This window comes from Sardina pilchardus, chromosome 5 (genome assembly GCF_963854185.1).
Source record: "Sardina pilchardus chromosome 5, fSarPil1.1, whole genome shotgun sequence".
Classification (NCBI taxonomy): domain Eukaryota; kingdom Metazoa; phylum Chordata; class Actinopteri; order Clupeiformes; family Clupeidae; genus Sardina; species Sardina pilchardus.
The window spans coordinates 9,325,483-9,343,093 of NC_084998.1; the positions used below are offsets into that span (position 1 = coordinate 9,325,483).

The 17,611-nt window shown below is 43.0% G+C and overlaps 1 protein-coding gene across 1 annotated transcript; it reads left to right on the forward strand.

Moving 5' to 3' along the window:
• The first annotated feature begins 1,617 nt into the window (after positions 1–1,617).
• On the forward strand, positions 1,618–9,941 carry usp2b (ubiquitin specific peptidase 2b). The gene is made up of 12 exons (XM_062536313.1): positions 1,618–2,214; positions 5,690–5,740; positions 5,902–6,025; positions 6,157–6,268; positions 6,455–6,565; positions 6,778–6,842; positions 6,959–7,062; positions 7,172–7,252; positions 7,361–7,439; positions 7,733–7,843; positions 8,117–8,237; positions 8,526–9,941. The coding sequence occupies exons 1-12, from the start codon at positions 2,053–2,055 to the stop codon at positions 8,608–8,610; spliced, it is 1,206 nt and encodes a 401-aa protein (XP_062392297.1). The 5' UTR covers positions 1,618–2,052; the 3' UTR covers positions 8,611–9,941.
• The last annotated feature ends 7,670 nt before the right edge of the window (positions 9,942–17,611 follow it).

Here is a 17,611-nt window from a genome sequence, read left to right on the forward strand (position 1 = left end):
CGTTTTTTTGATGCTGGTTACATAATGACTTGTGAAAAGAGAGACTTTTGTAACACTTATTGTAAGACCAAAGAAATAGACCCTGGAGTAGGGCAGTGGGCTGTTTTGCAAAACTTCAAAAGGGGGGCATGCTTTTAAAGTATGCCTTGGTGCTTTGTACAGTATGTGATGGAGGTACTTGGACGTGTGTTTGGTCAACAACATTCAGTCTCAAGTAAATTAGGTCGGGAAAGTGCCAGAAAATATTTACTCTATATAGACATTATATTTACATTTCCTTTGAGCGTGACATGTCGGAATGCCATTACACGCTTTGATGATGAGGGCGGAATGCCAGTAGAGTTGTTGGTATCATTTCAAGTGGTCATTTTCTGGAGCTACAGTTGTAATGAGATGTCATAGCCGCTGTCAAATTGCATTAAATTGGTGGACCTCTACATTACTTTCCCAAATAAATGGGATGGCTGCAACATAAATGGATAGATGTTATTTTTTAATGCCTTATTAGAGACATTATGTCATAAAAGTGGACTCCGCCAGCTGTTGCCGCCAACATATTTTTAAGACACAGTTTGTGTACTACATATTTCATTGAGTTTTCAAAGTCTATGTGGACCACAATTTAAGGAACAACTGCAAGCATATCACATTTTCAGAGGAGATACTCTGAAATAACAACTGTTTTTTGACCTTCATGAAAATGTCTTATGGTGACATTGTAGAGCCAAAAGGGCCACTGATGCATGTTTATATTTTGAGAGGACAACATTTTAATGAATTCCAATTAGGCTACACATTAATTATGAATAACATGGTTCAGCAAATAGGTAATTCAATTGGCCCATGTCTTAACATCAGCATCATTCTGCTGTTAGTAATGTGGCCCAAAGTCAACTCTGATTCACATTATTTTGACGTTCAAATCCTTTACTTTTATTCTATGACTCACTGAACCAGAACTGTGCTCCAGGTGGACACATGAAATGATCAGTCCACATTCAGGTCCTGTAATGAGTTCGTTTGTGCGCCTGCCTGCTTTGCGGGATGGAATGTGATTGTCCCCTGGTTTATTTAAGAATCTCTTCTCCCCTACAGCGTGCCGCTTATCATTCTGCACATACACAGAGGCTGTTTTGTGGCTGTAGCTGAATACACACCAAGCAGATCTTTGTTGAGTCTTTTCCGCCGGTCACTATTCAGTTACTAGCCTACTCAAGGCACATGACTACAGCGGTAGGGCTCAGAAAGGTTAAGAAAGTAAAATGTATGATGCCGTTTAAGTCATAAAACATAAGACGTCATGAGACGTTTTCTCTAAGGGCTTTTTGTTTTTAACGTCGTCTGGTTTGTAAGGCGAATAGAACATGACGAAGGCTTGCTACTCTGATGGGGATGTATGTATCACCTCAAGGTGTTTCGTGTGTAGGCTGTCTAGCTATCACCCCCCTGAAAGCTCCCCGCTCCTTCGAGGTGAATGTGAGAAGGTCTCGTCCGCTGGTGTCTGACGTCTGGGCGAGCATGAGGCACGCTGTGACGTCTGTTCTGAGCGGAGGGGGCGTGTGCGCGCTATAGTAAAACCGAAATGAATTCTGACTTGTGATCATTGCAACACCGACACATGACCAGTGAGGACTGCCGGTTTGGACGTCCATATGGCGAATGAACCATACTGTAGACTTTCTTGAAACACTGTGTCTTCATTTCCGGATTATTTAATCTAAAATAATCTCAAACTGCTGGCTACTTCTGTAGTCTGCATTACCGGTGGACGATTCTCCAGATACCAGGTTATTCTGTTACAGTCTGCCTCTTCATGCTCACCTGCTATTACTGGACAGTCTTTCGTCAAAAATAAGGCTACTGCGAGGAAGGTATTCTCCGAAGAGAGGTGGATCAGATCCCCCACAGCACCGGCACAGCCTTCAGTTTTGCCTCGTACAAAAAAAGAGAATACTCCGGGAATATACTGCTGACTCAAGGCCAGCGGTGTGCGGCAACCAAAAATCAAGACTTCATTAGTTTTCGAGCAAAGCGACAAAAAACATCGTCATCATGCCTAGTATGCGACAGTCGTACACTGTCACCGTCCCGGAGGAGCCTCCTCCGACGGCCGCTTTCCCTTTCCACAAACAGGATCTGCGTAGAAAGAGTCCGCAGATCTCCAGGTCGATGCTGGTGTCTACATTCGTCGGACTCCTCATTAACCAAGCCAAGGTGAGTGTTGTCAGCTGCGTTTAGGCTACATGGCAAAAGCCTCTCGCTCATTGTGTCCCGAGCAAAACAAACGTAACAGGAGGGTTCTTCAGGAATTATTTGTGCAACAGAGGCGTTACATTGTAATGAACCTTGTACTAGTGCTTTCAGAGGCTATTCCAACTTGTGTTTAATGTGAGAAACGTGTTGGTGCCTGATCCCAAAACAGTCAGGGTATGGCTCGAAATTACTTTATTATTTTGTTGTAGTGAATATTGTTAGCCATTTGTCTGACCTTGCACGCCAAAGAACAGTTTCTCTCTGAGGACTAATCGGACTGATGTATCCAAGGCTACGCTACAGCGTCCTTGTGGAGGGCTTGTTGGCAATGAAGTGATAACTTTGCATGCAGAAAAGGCTGACAATGTCATTGCGGGATGCGTTTACACCTATGTTCAGTCCATGCAAATGACAGTCCAGATGCACAGCTCCGTCCTGATAAGGACACTGCCATGTGTAGCCTACAACTCAAAAGGCTTTCTGCAAACCCGCTCCATTCTGTTACGTAACATGCGGCTCAATGGCTTTGGCATCGCTGGAACAGCCTAAGACGTTTTCTTGGTTTTGCTTACATTTGAACTATAGTTTAACGACTCCATAGTGGAGTTATGACTTAAAATCCTCACCTTACGTCATTAGCCTAGTCTGATTGGCTTTTCAATTCAGTTTTTTACTATATGCAATAGTGGGTGTTCATCTAGGAGCTTTCTGTGGATTCATCCTAAAATGTCTACATAGATGCCCACTTGAAATGTCCACATTACATGTGCATTGTATTAAGTGGAGAATTCAAGGATGCTTTATTTAGGCCTATAGACGTTTAATTCACATAACTTGAAGAGCTGGCCACCATTTCCCACTTTGTTGCCCCGCAGAAAGGTGTCCAAGCCAGTTTCATCATTTACTTTTCTGTAGCTGAGGATGAAAGATATAATTATAATAATGTTCAATGTCATATCATGTCAAATGTCATTAAAAAACGAAATGCTATCAAAACCATTCATTAAATGGATTAGTTATAGTTAGGCTATACTAGACTTATCTTTAGTGCGGGTTTCCACTTGTGGTGGCGATAGATACGTTTCCAAGTGTTTGTAGTATAATCACTAAACACTTTGGAGCTCTGTCACTGAAACAATTAGGGCACAGGATTGCATAAGAAAGCAAGGAACGCACTGATAAGCAGGTCTCTGAGAATGTGCTTTATCAGTGTACCGAGGATAACATGCAGGTTGTGCGGAATGCTGAGGGTATGTTCTGCAGCAGACACCCTTTCCCTTAATAAGGCACCTGCTCACCCAAAGCTGTGTGCTCAGGCCGACCTCAGGGCAGATAAAGGCCCGTGAATGATAAATAAAGGCTGATTTGAGAGTTAAGGTCACTTTTTAATCCCTCAAAAATGTTTACTCGGTCAGCACCAGATAAGAGATTAAACGCTTGCAAATGGCTTAAGTGGCTTTTTGGGTTTCAGGCATTTATCTCGTACTGTCGCAATCTCAAAAAGCATAGTTGGATGTTGGAAATCATTTATGAATTAAAAGTGTTAACATATACTACTGACACCTGTTACTGACGTAAGAAGACCACGTGTCCGACTGTCCGTGTGTGTGAGTTTGTGTTTATGTTTGACCGGTAGTAGATAAGGCAGTCCTTGGCCATCATCCCATGGTGGAGTAATGATTATTAGTACACAGTGTTCTGTCTCGGGTCTCTCTAAAGTAGTGCCAGCCAATTAGCACCCTGCTCTCAGGGGGTTGGCACTGAAGAGGCAGCCAGTAATGGCAACAGCTGCCTTCTTCTCTTTCTCTACACACTCTCTCTCTCTCTCTCTCTCTCGCCAGTCACCCGACTGTTTTGGTCAGGTGTCCCCGCTCTGGTCGGGGTGTGAAAGTCATTTGTGCAGTAGCTTGTGAAAGGCCACACCAGTAGCCTATCTGGGCAGCTGCACAAGGCCTTGGGAAGAATTTCCACGTGTCTGATCTTTCAAAGACAACCTCACGTCAGTGAGAGATCAGCAGTGTGGCACCTGCGGATCTCCATGGGGCTGTGCCTCTATGTGTGTGTGTGTGTGTGTGTGTGTGTGAGATGTTTTGAAACACATCCACAGCCTCCCTCCCTATTATAATCTCGTACCTCACTGGTAGTTACAAGTAGTTATACAGTTAGCCCTCCTTCTGCGTTACGTATGAAGTCTCTGTGTGTGTGTGTGTGTGTGTGTGTTTGTGTGTGCGGGAAAAGAGTCTAAAGATTCCTGGACAGTCCGTGCCATCTTGACCCCGCCACATCCCGTGAGTGTACCCTCTCAGAGCCGCCGCTGTCGTCAGTGGAGGCGCTGAGGCGTTGCAGCCCTCTATTTGGCATTCTTGAGGTGTTACATTTTCACTCCGCTCTCCCAGCCAGCCCAGTGGCGTCTCCACGGGCCCCTTGCTATTAGCGGATCCGGACGCATCCGGATCCTGTGAAGAACAGCCGGTTCTTGGTCTCTTATTGACCGGTGTGTGGCTGTGCCGACATGTTCTATGATTGACGTGCCCGTCAGCATCGTCTTGTGATCTCTCCTGCCTTCCTCCCGAGCCAAAGTTGTGTGTAACAATAGGCGCCGTTTCTCATTGCACAATTTTATTGCCAGCTCAGCCGCAGGTATGCTCCGTTTCATTTGGGATGTAACTTCCACATGTCACTACCAAAGGTCACTAGAATGAAGGACCTTTGAAAGCACCTCATGCAGAGAACATAATAGGGCTAATTTACTTCGCTGTTGGGTCCCGAGTGCATACCGGTGTATGAAATCTACATGCTGTTACATAATTGTTATAGCGTACATCAGCCCTCGCCACTGTTACATCACACATAAGGAGCTGCAGGCTGAGCCAATGGTATGCAACTATGACAGTCCGCAGCTACAGTACGACAAGCGCACACACTGCTTGTACAGGTTTAGCAGCATTGCGTGAACTGTAGAATGTACAATGCCGTTTTATGAGGATGTGTGTATCACATGTGCAGGGCATTTCTGGGTATTTGTGTGTGCGTGTGTGTGTGTGTGTGTGTGTGACAGTGTGACAGACATGGCATCTCCCTGCGGGCATGAGAGTATCTCCAGTGTGCAGTCACATGGGTCAGAGTCACAGGGAGCATCTCACACACACGCAAAGTGTTCCACATACCACAGAGGCCTGTCAAACAATATGTGCGTTCCTTACCACTGATGTTGGAGGACTGAATTCGCACAGTTGTTTCCACTCATATCCTCATTTCTTTTTCATGGCTTGATTTACAATGTTAAAAATCTAGTGTGCTTGTCGTGAAAGACAACCTCCAGGGTCTTTTGCTCAGCTCTGACCTTCATGCCTGCTGAGAGGAATTGAGAGAAATCTTAGTGCGAGATACACTGAACCTCAGTATGACTCCTCTTGTGTTTTTCTTCTCCTAACAGAACTCCAAGAATGCTCAGGGTCTGGTTGGCTTGAGGAATCTTGGCAACACGGTAAGCACGCCACTCAGTTTCAAAACAGAATCACGACATGACAAAGCAAATACCAGTGTGTTTTGCAGTATTACGCAATTACTTAAATGTCACCTTATTTAGCTTGTGTGTGTGTAGGAATGTTATAACATTGTTGTCCCGTGTCTCTCTCTCTCCCTCAGTGCTTCATGAACTCCATCCTGCAGTGTCTGAGCAACACCCACGACCTGCGGGACTACTGCCTCCGAAACTGCCACCTCACAGACCTCAACAAAAGCTGCCGGGCCAAGGCTGCTCTCATGGACGGTAGGAGAAGCTCGTGGACATTTCTTGTCAACAAAACCAGCTGTAGGCCATTCTGCCATCTTGCTAATGAGCTGTGTGTGTGGCGAGGTGTTCACTCTTTGCTGCTTTTTTTTTTTTTTTTGCTTCATTAGAGTTCGCCAAACTGACTCAGACCCTCTGGACGTCGGCCGGCAATGAGGCGATTAGCCCGTCCGACTTCAAAACGCAGATCCAGAAGTACGCTCCTCGCTTCGTAGGATACAAGTAAGTGAGGATCTCATGGAATTTGAACGCTGCCGTTTTTAGACCTGGGAAGAATAAGACCTTTTTCATTGGGCACAGCTTGTGTAAGATGGCTGTGATATTGTGCGTTATACATTAGCAGAGAGAGAGAGGCTGTAGTGGTCTGTTCTCATGTTTCTGTTCTGTCTTCATCTCTTCTCCCCACAGTCAACAGGATGCTCAGGAGTTTTTGCGCTTCCTGCTCGACGGCCTTCACAACGAGGTGAACCGAGTAGTGGGCCGGCCGCGGATCCCGGTCGAGGACTTTGACCACCTCTCGTAAGTGCCTCCACCTCTACTCCATCCCCCCGCAACCTACATTCTACTAACTTGTGTGTTCTCTTAGTCCCCTTACCTGTGTGTGTACTCAAACTACCTGCTACTGTACCTGTGTTCTCTCAGTCCCCTTACCTGCATATGTACTCAACCTACATTCTACCTGTGTTGTCTCAGTCCCCTTACTTGTGTGTGTACTTCCTCCCATTGAACAGAGATGAGGAGAAAGGGGAGCGCATGTGGAACAAGTATCTGGAGAGGGAGGACAGCAAAGTAGTCGGTGAGTCACCCTCCTCATTACATGACTGTGCGGTGGTGGTGATGTATGCTGGCTTTGGGAGCCTCATGTAAATATGGCATCTGTGTGACTCTCCGTGCGTTCTGTGTCCTTGACAGATCTGTTTGTCGGACAGCTGAAGAGCTCATTGACTTGCAATGAATGTGGCTTCTGCTCCACGGTGTTCGATCCATTCTGGGATCTTTCGCTCCCTATCCCCAAGGTTTGTACAAGACATATTAATAAATGCACTAAAGATTTGACAAGGTTACGTCATTAATTATATTTAGATTAAAAATGCAATCTAATGTGACTTTTTGTGTCCTGAACAGAAAAGCTCTGGTGAGGTGACTTTGACGGATTGCATCAAACTTTTCACCAAAGAGGATGTGCTTGATGGAGATGAGAAACCGGTGAGTGTGTGTGTATGTGTGGATGTCTGCATTTCAGTATATTTCTATGTGTAATTCAGTGCATGCAGAAGAGCTTTTTCTGACACCTCTTTCCCTGCTCCCTCACAGATCTGCCAGAGATGTAAAGCCAGAAGAAAATGCACAAAGAAATTCACCATCCAGAAATTCCCCAAAATCCTCGTGCTTCGTATCCTTTCTTTTTGTCATCATGGCTACGCTTGTGATATGTAACCTCTATGAAGTGACGCTAATGGGGGAGCTGTTGACTAAGCGGCATCTGAAGGACATTCAGTGTCCAAGAGCCCAGGGGAGCAGGGTCCAAATTGGACACGTGGTCATTTCCACACTCTGACACTCTTCACTGACTTATCTAAATTAAAAAGGGCAAAAAAATATACGTATATGTGATATAATGTAATAATGATGTACTCATTGCTGAACTGTTGAAATGGTTGGTCCTTAACTCTACCTCTAACTCAGACTTGAAACGCTTCTCTGAGCCTGGACGTGTGAAGACTAGCAAGCTTTCCACATTTGTCAACTTCCCTCTCAAAGAGCTGGACCTCAGGGATTTCGCATCCGAGAACAGCGGTGAGTACCGCACAATGGATCAGCTAGCAAAATGATGCAATACAAAGGCCTGCCATGTCCAACATTATTAAGTGTCCTCTACAATTACCATGCTTTGTCACAGCTGTTGACAAAGATAGCTGTTAAGTGTATATTAAAGTGTTTGTGTCAGACTTGTCAATGCATTAACACCACAGATGAAAATATGTTGGCAAAAAGAACATAATGATTAATATTTGAGAATATTTGAATAAACCTTTCCCTTATTTATTTTTTCTCTCCCTGTGTTTATAGCAACAGCTATCTACAATCTGTACGCAGTATCTAACCACATAGGCACAACGCTGGGTGGGCATTACACGGCCTACTGCCGCAACCCAGCCCTTGGGGAATGGTACTCATATAATGACTCAAGGTTCGTATCTACCGCACCACTTACACAACACTACACTAGGTCAGAGTAGAGCTCAGCTGACCGTTTACAGCATTTGCAGAGGTCATAAAAAAGTCTGATTCAGTAGGGAATTATGTTACCACAGCTGGCCATTTTAGAGTTTAAACAGCTTAAGTTTTTAGAAAAGCGTTTTAAGAATTTAGATGATCCTGGCAGTTAAAAACGCTCATAGCATTCAGGACTTCACAATTCAGACTAAAAGAAAACAATTGGCTTCATGTCTCTCACCATCCGTCTTCCTCTTTGTAGGGTGAACCCCATGTCTTCCAGTCAGGTGCGCAGCAGTGACGCCTACGTGCTCTTCTACGAACTCGCCACCTCGTCGCGCATGTGATCAGACCCACAGGCTGGGCCCTTGCAGCTCGGAACTGAATGACGGACTCCCTCCAAAGCGAGCGGCTAGCGCTGGAGCCATCGTCTCCACACCTAGCACAGCCTCCTAGGGCCAAAGCTATAGACTGAACCTATGGACTCAAGCTACAGTTTGGCATTATGGCGGGGAAACACAGGACTCTGAGAACTTCACGAGAGAGAGAGGGAGGCTCATGCTCTAGGACTCCTAAACACAGCCAAGCAAACAGTGTCTTAGGGGCATAAATACTGTACTGTGGCCTGGGACTTTGTTGAAGCCGATGCCCAGAGTTGGAACTACTTGACGGGGCCGCGTCTCTCCCCTCTCTTACACTCCTAGTGACTCTGGTAGAAGAGGGTGTCAGGGACAAACCCATTTGTTTCACCCGGGACATTGGGGCAACTGGTCTCGGCCGCAGCTCTAATGAATGAGCAGGACAACAAATGTGTATGTGTGTGTGTGTGTGTGTGTGTGTGTGTGTGTGTGTGTGGGCCTGTATGAGTGTTTATGGACAATGTTGTTAACTATGTGTGTGTGTGTGTATCGGGGGTGGGCTGTATGAGTGTTTATGGACAATGTTGTTAACTATGTGTGTGTGTGTGTGTATCGGGGGTGGGCTGTATGAGTGTTTATGGACAATGTTGTTATCTATCTCTTTGCACTGTGCAAGTGGAGAGCTAAAGAACAGCTTGGCCACATTGATGTCCAGTCCAGCGATGACTGTGGCTATGCGAACAACTCAGCTCTTCCTCCTCTAATTTATCGAATTATTTAATGCTGCTTGTTGTAGCACTTTCTTTAAACCCTCGCTGTGGCACAATAGATTGTCTTGTATCGCCCCCTGGTGGTAAGCCACGGTGCAGGTTGGTCAGATAGCTAACAAAAAAAAAAATTGCACTAGTTCAGAGATAACCATAAGATGTCTTTACTAAGCCAGCAAACCTATGTACTACTCGGTGTGGTTGTGGTTCATGGTTTGAACAAACATCTGCAGGTCGTATAGTCCTTGAAGACCACAATAACAAAAGCTCTGTACCTTGGGTTCCCATAGGAACCCACACTAGTTTCTAATTGCCTGGTGAGTGCCTCAGCAACCACGTTTGGTTCCTTTTCTCATTATGAAGTAACCGTGGAGACAGGAATAGTTTTGTGGTATCATAAGTGAAGTATTTTGTAGGATGAAATGAAATGTTTCATGGCTGTGTGATGTCATTCATGATGGTGTCGGAAAGTGCAACTGAATCTTCTCGACTTTTTTTTAGAAGTCACTGGTGTATGTAAATAAAATAAAATGTATCTGTTCCAACCATTTACCATTTTGTGGGGGGTTTTCTTTCCATCTACGCTGTGTGTATGCTGTATGTGAGATGGGTGAACTGAACATTACATTACATTACATTTCATTTAGCTGACGCTTTTTAACCAAAGCGACTTACAACATGAAAAAAACATTTAGCATTTCTAACAACATAAAAAGCCACAATAAGTGCATAAATGGGTGTAATAAGTGCATAAATGAGTGTCATATGACATACTCATAATGAAGATCCTCTGACAGACTGGGGAGATGAACTTATGATAGCAATAGCAATAGCAATGGCATATTTTGATTATATATATGTATCACTTTCATTATCACTAAGCCTAAAATCAATATTGGTTATAGTGATAATGAAAGTGGTAGTCTGACAAGAAAAAAGATTTTAGCAGCGTATTTGCATGTGATAATAGGCCTAACCTATATGCTCTAATACCAAATGTTTTATGGAGTAATGAAGACTTTCAATGAATGGAAGTAGTAGAGTTAATCATTTAGGTATTCCCTGACAAACCTTATCTCACTGTCCACTGACGTATTATGGCCTCATATTCAGTGCTCAAGACGCAACACCCAATATATTATGTGCAGCAGTACTGATACGCCACTAGAGGGCAGTGTCTGTAAAGTGACCGAGTCAGCTCTGGGTGACCTTAAAGGACATTATGTCCTCTGTCGTTGCAGAGTACGTTTTCAGGGTTTAATTTAACTGACATGGTGCTGCAAATTAATATAGTTTACATAATATTTAAAGTTTTAAGAATAATTAAGAGGCAGTAATAGCATTGGATTACATTAACATTAACATGAAAGTAAAATAACATTATATTGGTTTGTTACACCAGTGATAAAGGGTGGCGAAGACAAACCCATTTGTTTCACCTGGTCCATTAGGGCACCTGGTCTTGGCTGCAGCTTTAATGAATGAGCAGGACAACAAATGTGTGTGTGTGTGTGTGTGTGTGTGTGTGTGTGTGTGTGTGTATCAGGGGTGGAAATTAAAATTTGAAAATGTGACAATCTATCAGCCAATAGCAGATTTCTGGTGAAATTAACCAGCCACTCAATGTTAAAATATGACTTTGTGTCTGAAATCTACCAGCCACTCTCACATTTTACCAGCATTTGGCTGGTGGCTGGTGCTAATTTCCATCCCTGGTGTGTATACTTGTGTGTGTGTGTGTGTGTGGGGGGGGTTATTAACTATCTCTTTGCACTGTACACTGTGAACTATATTGGTTATAGTGATAGCGATAATGAAAGTGCAAGTCTGACTACAAAAGACATTTTATCAGTGTATTTGCATGTGACAATAGGCCTAACCTATGTTATGATAACAAATGTTTTATGGAGATATGAAGACTATCAATGAGTGGAAGAGTTAATCATTTAGGTATACAAATCTTATCTCACTGTCCACTGATGTTTTACTGTATGTCCTCATGTTCAATGTTCAAGACTTAACACCTAATATATTAAAGGACATGATGTCCTCTGTCATTGCACAGTAGGTAACTTTTGAGGGTTTAATTTAACTATTGACACGGTGCTGCAAATTTCTGTAGCAGTAACTAATAGCATTAGTTTACATGAAAGTGAATAACATTGGTTTATTGGTTTGTGTAACAATCGTGACAATTGTTTTCAGTTGTTCCTCTTATTTTCATCTCTTTTTTTTGTTTGTGCTCTCTCTGAAGTTAAGTTGTTCTATTGTGCTGCGTCACTCTGTTTGAGTGAAACGACACGAGATCTGTGGTGACATCTGAGGATGGACTAAGCCTTGTCATAGATCTCATTACTGTAGCTTGGGAAGTCAGAGAGTGCATATACAGTACATGTGTGTGTGTGTGTGTGTGTGTGTGTGTGTGTGTGTGTGTGTGTGTGTGTGTGTGTGTGTGTGTGTGTGTGTGTGTGTGTGTGTGTGTGTGTGTGTGTGTGTGTGTGTATGTGTGTGTGTGTGTGTGTGTGTGTGTGTGTGTGTGTGTGTGTGTGTGTGTGTGTGTGTGTGCGTGCGTGTGTGCATGCCTGTGTGTGTGTGTGTGTGTGTGTGTGTGTGTGTGTGTGTGTGTGTGTGTGTGTGAGTGTGTGTGAGTGTGTGTGTGTGTGTGTGTGTGCGAGTTTGTGGTGTGTGTGTGTGTGTGTCTGTGTCCGTGTCTATCCTGTCATTTGCCTGACCACTGTGTGCTACAGTATGTGTGTTTCAGGCAGAGGGGGAAGCTTTCAATGGAACAGTAATTAGCACATGCTTACTCGGACCCTACAGCAGAGAGAAGAGGGATCATCCTGGCGTGACCCCCCAGTGTGTGTGTGTGTGTGTGTGTGTGTGAGAGAGCGAAGAGTTTAAGTGTGATTTACACCAGGGTAATCACTGTTGTGTAAGTGTGATATATACTATACATGGATTGTGTTCCTTTATAAATACATGGGTCTTGTTGTATTATAAACTACTGTAGATGTTGACATACTTAATATCCATTTTAAAATGAATACAGGGAATGTCTATACTTTATAAGTTTATACTTTACAGTATTTTGTGTTTGTCACAATGTGTGTGTGTGTGTGTGTGTGTGTGTGTGTGTGTGTGAGAGAGAGAGAGAGAGAGAGAGAGAGAGAGAGAGAGAGAGAGAGAGAATATGCATGTGTGTGGTTTGTGTGTGTATGTGGTGTGTCTATGCGTGTGCGGCTGCTTGGGCAATTTTAGTGACTCTGCAGATTAGGTTTCCAGGCTAAGACAGATGATCTGTTTGTGAGGAGCCTAATTTGTGAGGAGAAGAAGGATAGAATTATCTCACCTTGACTGTCCGCTAGTAACACGGGTAACCCTACGCCCAGGCACTGCCCATTTGAACTGTGAGAAACTAGCCATTGTCTAGGTCTACAGTCTACTGCATGATGAGTGTGTCATTCCCACAGTATGTCACTGTGTCCCAGGCTTTAAGGCTGCTGTCTCATATTTCTTAGTCCACAGTCTAACTGCCTACTCAGGCCACAGTATATCATGCTTTGTAGTACAGTATGGAGGTCTTTTAGCTGCAGCTTTTAACAGTAACAAGACAGTCAGTGTACAGCAAACCGTGAAGTCTCTCATTGATACATGAATGTGCTTGCACATGTGTGTGTGCTTTTGTGTGTTTTAGCTGTACATTTAACTATGCACTTCTTTTCACATTATGGGCATGTCTTATACAAACATATACACATACACCTTACACACAGTCCGACTCTCCGCTCTCTCCTTTTAGCTTCGGGGGGTTTAGACGGACTGGCTGCTGGGTGCTGTAGTGGATTAAATTGGATCCTGTTTAGAAAGCAGCTGTTCAAAGAGGTCTAAATATTTGATGTGCTGCCCTGTTAGGATGGGAGCAGGAAGAGACGGAGGCAGAGAGAGAGAGAGAAAGAGAGACAGAGAGAGAGAGACAGAGAGAGACAGAGAGAGAGTGGTACAACTCGTTTACCTGCTTTTAGACAGTCCTCTTCCTGCTGTTTTTGCAGGCTCCCACGTGCCTCCGTGCCCCTTGCAGGCGTAACAGCTGCCGAGGACCCGGGCCTGGTCTCTTGTTAAGGCACGCATGCACTCTTCCTGCTCTATCAGTTCAGACGGAAGGCAAAAGGAAGGAAGCCTGCATGGGGATGACCCCTCCTCTCCCTATTTCACTTTCAAATGGACTTGGGGAAAGTGAAATGGCCTGAAACGTGTGACTGATTTGTCTTCCTTATTCAAGGGTGTAGTTATTGCTCAAGGTTATAGGGTTACAGGGGAATCTAATAGGCTGCAGGCCGAACAGTGCAATGTAAATGTATTCTGAAACATATTAGGGTTTTTTTCCCTCAATATATTGTAAATTAAAGGTTTTGTATTGATTCCATTTTGGCAAGAGCCCTTTGGACATTGTCCTTTTTCAGTATTGCAATGTTCAAACCTCTATTTATTCAAGCCACTGAAATATTAACATACCACAGAAAAGACTGTATTCCAGTTCTTGAAGACTCCATATACCCATCAGGTGAGGGTCCATCTGAAATGAACTGTTTTTATCCAACATTGACAGCCACGGCCATACCTTCCTCTAATCCCTTCATCTTGTATTTTGGGACATACTAAAGTAGCCAACTGGCATGAGGGCAAGAATATTATAATATCATATTAAACACTTCTGTGTGGTGGACCAGTTAACCTATAGGAAGCCTATAGCAAAAAGGGAGCTATAGGCTAACTGACCTCCAATAAATATGCTAAGCTCAGCTAAGGATGTCAGCCTGGGTTGTTGCACTCAAAGAGAATACTGTGTATATAATAGCAGGTATCCTCTTTCTTTTAAACTCTGAGGCAAATGGCAAATAAGTTTGTTTCCCCAAAAAAGTTGGCACATTCCTTCAAGAGGCCTTGGTTATTTTTTTTAATGGGCTTATCATGAAGCAATGACTGCTTTTCATCATAATTCTTATGTCCATACCTAGGACCACTTCCTGTTGAAGTGAACTGTTATCATCCATTGCAATTGAAGTTGATATTCATCATGATTAACTTAAAATCAACCCTTATCAGCCTTCATCAAGTCAGTCAATGGAGTAGTGTGGTAAATATGGTAGGGCCAGGCTACTTATTACTATAGCTGCATATTGACATTTTGATAGAAAACACACTGGAGCTCTGATATTTATTTTCCAATTTATATTTTTAAGGAAGCTTTATACTTTAAGACAAGAGGGAAAATGCTTTACAATACATACGGTATATATTATGCTTTAAAGCATGCAGCTTTTTTCCTAAAAATAGCCTCAAAATAATTTTACTGTACACTGACCTAAAGGCGTAATAAGAGAAATAGCGTATGTCATTGTGTTATTGTGCACCTGGTATGCCTGTTTTTCTCTATGTGGACAGAGGTGGAGAAGTGATAATTTTTCATACTTTTCAGTGCTGAGGGTGCCCTTTATCATATTCCAACATTTAGGGAACCTTGCACATTGCAAGACTGATGCAAAATGAAAAGTGACAACAAGGGGAGAATAGCACTGGCATTATATGGCTTTAATACAGCTTAGCTCAATATGCTGAAGAACGGTCAATTGGCACATTAGATTAGGTTCAACTTTACAGCGAAATGCAGTCTGCATCTAACCAGAAGTGCAAAGAGCAGACAAGTGCAATGTATGCAAAGTATAGACAGGTGGTGGACAAGAAATATAGTGCAGTGTAGACACGTAACCGTTGGTTTACAGAGAGTGGTTTAGAGTAATATAAATTCAATATAAATATGTGCAGGTATTAGTTACTTATAAGGGCAGAATAAATATGTATGAGCAAAATATGAACAACATGTAGGCCTATAGATATGTGCAATATTAGCAGTAACATTATAATAGTAGATAGAATAATATAGATATACTGTAGCCTGTACAGTGTATTCAGAATATATCTTAAGAAAAACAGAATAAATATGAATATTCAGTATGAACCATAAAGACAGATGTGCTATATGCAGTGTGGTAACGGTACCATTGTATGATATGCTTTTTGTTCCATTAAAATATATGTTTAATGCCACTATAATCTGCATTCTGCATCAGCAGACCTTTCCCTAACCACCCAGTCTTCCACTCAACTTTACTCCTGCAAATATCAATCCACCTGGGAGAAAAGGTATAAGAGACACATTATTAGATTACGTGGACTAATTTAGTTAAACTAAAAGTGCAATATTTTTAGAATTACATTTGCCTTTGCCTATCCAGTGGTCATGTAATACACAGGGCAATCCATTATGCTGCTAAACGTATTTGGTTGGGTGGGTAAGAAATGACTGTCATTTGAATAGGAATATTTGAATGAATTTGGATATTTGGGTGGAAGAGGAAAAACAGCTTTGATGAGTAGGTTAGTGAGCATTTATCATTTCACTCATTCGTTAGGCTAAAGAAACCCAAACAAAGTAGCGCTAAAAAATGTGTGATGAAATGCTTAACATAATGAAAGGCACTCTTTCTGAATACTGAAACAAACTGTCTTTAAAAGAAGACCTCTTTGAAACCATCCTGGAAATATTATTCTACAAACAATTTGAAGGGCTCAATTCAATTCAATTCAGTTCAAAAAACTTTATTTATCCCCGAGGGGCTCTCTATTGAGTGACAGTTTCCAAACAAACCAGCTATTGTATGACAGCAGTGTGTGTTTGCATTTGCTTGCATTACATACCTACAGCTGCCGTTCCACTGATGGCTCCCACTGCCACACCTACCAAAACACCAGGGAACTGAGCCTCACTTGAAGACTGCGGGCTGGAGTCAGTGGCGTTCTGTTGGAGTGAAGATGGTGAAATGTCCGTTTGTGTGGTGGAACTTGCCAAAGGTGTGGACAGATGCTCCACTGGCATAGATTCAGTGCTCACAGAAGCGGATTTTGTTGAGACTGGGCCACCCACAGACATCTTGAAAACCGAAAGGATCCCTGTTCGACAGAGAGAAATGAAATTAAAACCCTGTGTTACACTGCATTTAGAATAATAAAGGTAGCTTTTAAAGGAAATACATACAGTACCCATAAGAAGACAGAGTCTGTCCTGAGGCTTCAACTTGAGTCCTTTCACAAGAGTATACATTTCAGGACGAGTGTGTTAAAGCAAAACTGAATTCGTTAAATTAACTGACATAACCCGTCTCACCTTCACCAAGTGATTCAAGTAGGCACATGATATTTCAAATTGTCGAAAACAAATATTTCAATAGTTATTTACAGATAAAGCTGCGTCCATTGAAACTCTCACGGAACCACTGCTATGTTGACCATCTTCTTGAGGGTGTTCAAAGGCTTACTAGTCTTATCACTGTATCTATTCAAATGCAGTAGCCTATCATAAACAACATGAAGCCTTCACAGATAATACTTCAAGGGGCGCCATAAAAACACTCATCCCCAGTGCTTCCCTGGGATACTGACAGGTGAATTGTGGAATACCGGCAGGATATCTGCCAAGACACTATCTGCAAAGGCATAATAAATACAAACAGCACATAACTAACAGCATTTAGGTCATCTCACAATAGACGGAAAATGTAGCCTACATTCCACATTGTGTGGGAATATTTGTAGGCATGTGTGGATGTATGGATCACATCTATATTCATCTCACTCAGTCAAAATAATTCCATGTTCAGTGAAATATCTTATGCTTGATGACAGTAGAGGAGGACGCTGTACTTTGGGCAAATGTCCCGGAGAGAGAGAGAGAGAGAGAGAAAGAGAGGGAGGGAGGGAGGGAGAGAGACAGTGACGTCACTGGTTAGCCCATGAGGTGGTCTAGGGTGAGTGGGAGGGAAGTACGGGATTAGGGGCTCTGTCCAACGGTGCCCATAGAAAACAAAGGGGCTCCTGTATATGGAATCAGCACTGAGCGACCTGAAGGTCACTAAGCCCTCACACCATAGCCGGCTACCACTCAGTGAGCATGGCGTTACAGCAACTTTCCCCCCAACACTCAGAAATAGACACATGCCAAACTCATTTGTAAGTGGGCCACATAATGGGCTAAATCAGTCAGGAATGTCTTTAATAAAACTAACAAACATGATTGCAATGGCATTTTCTTTTAAGAAAAGAACAACAAATTGCAACAGTGTGGATGTTTGTGTCAGTAGTTTCCAAATGAACAAGTGAGCTATTTC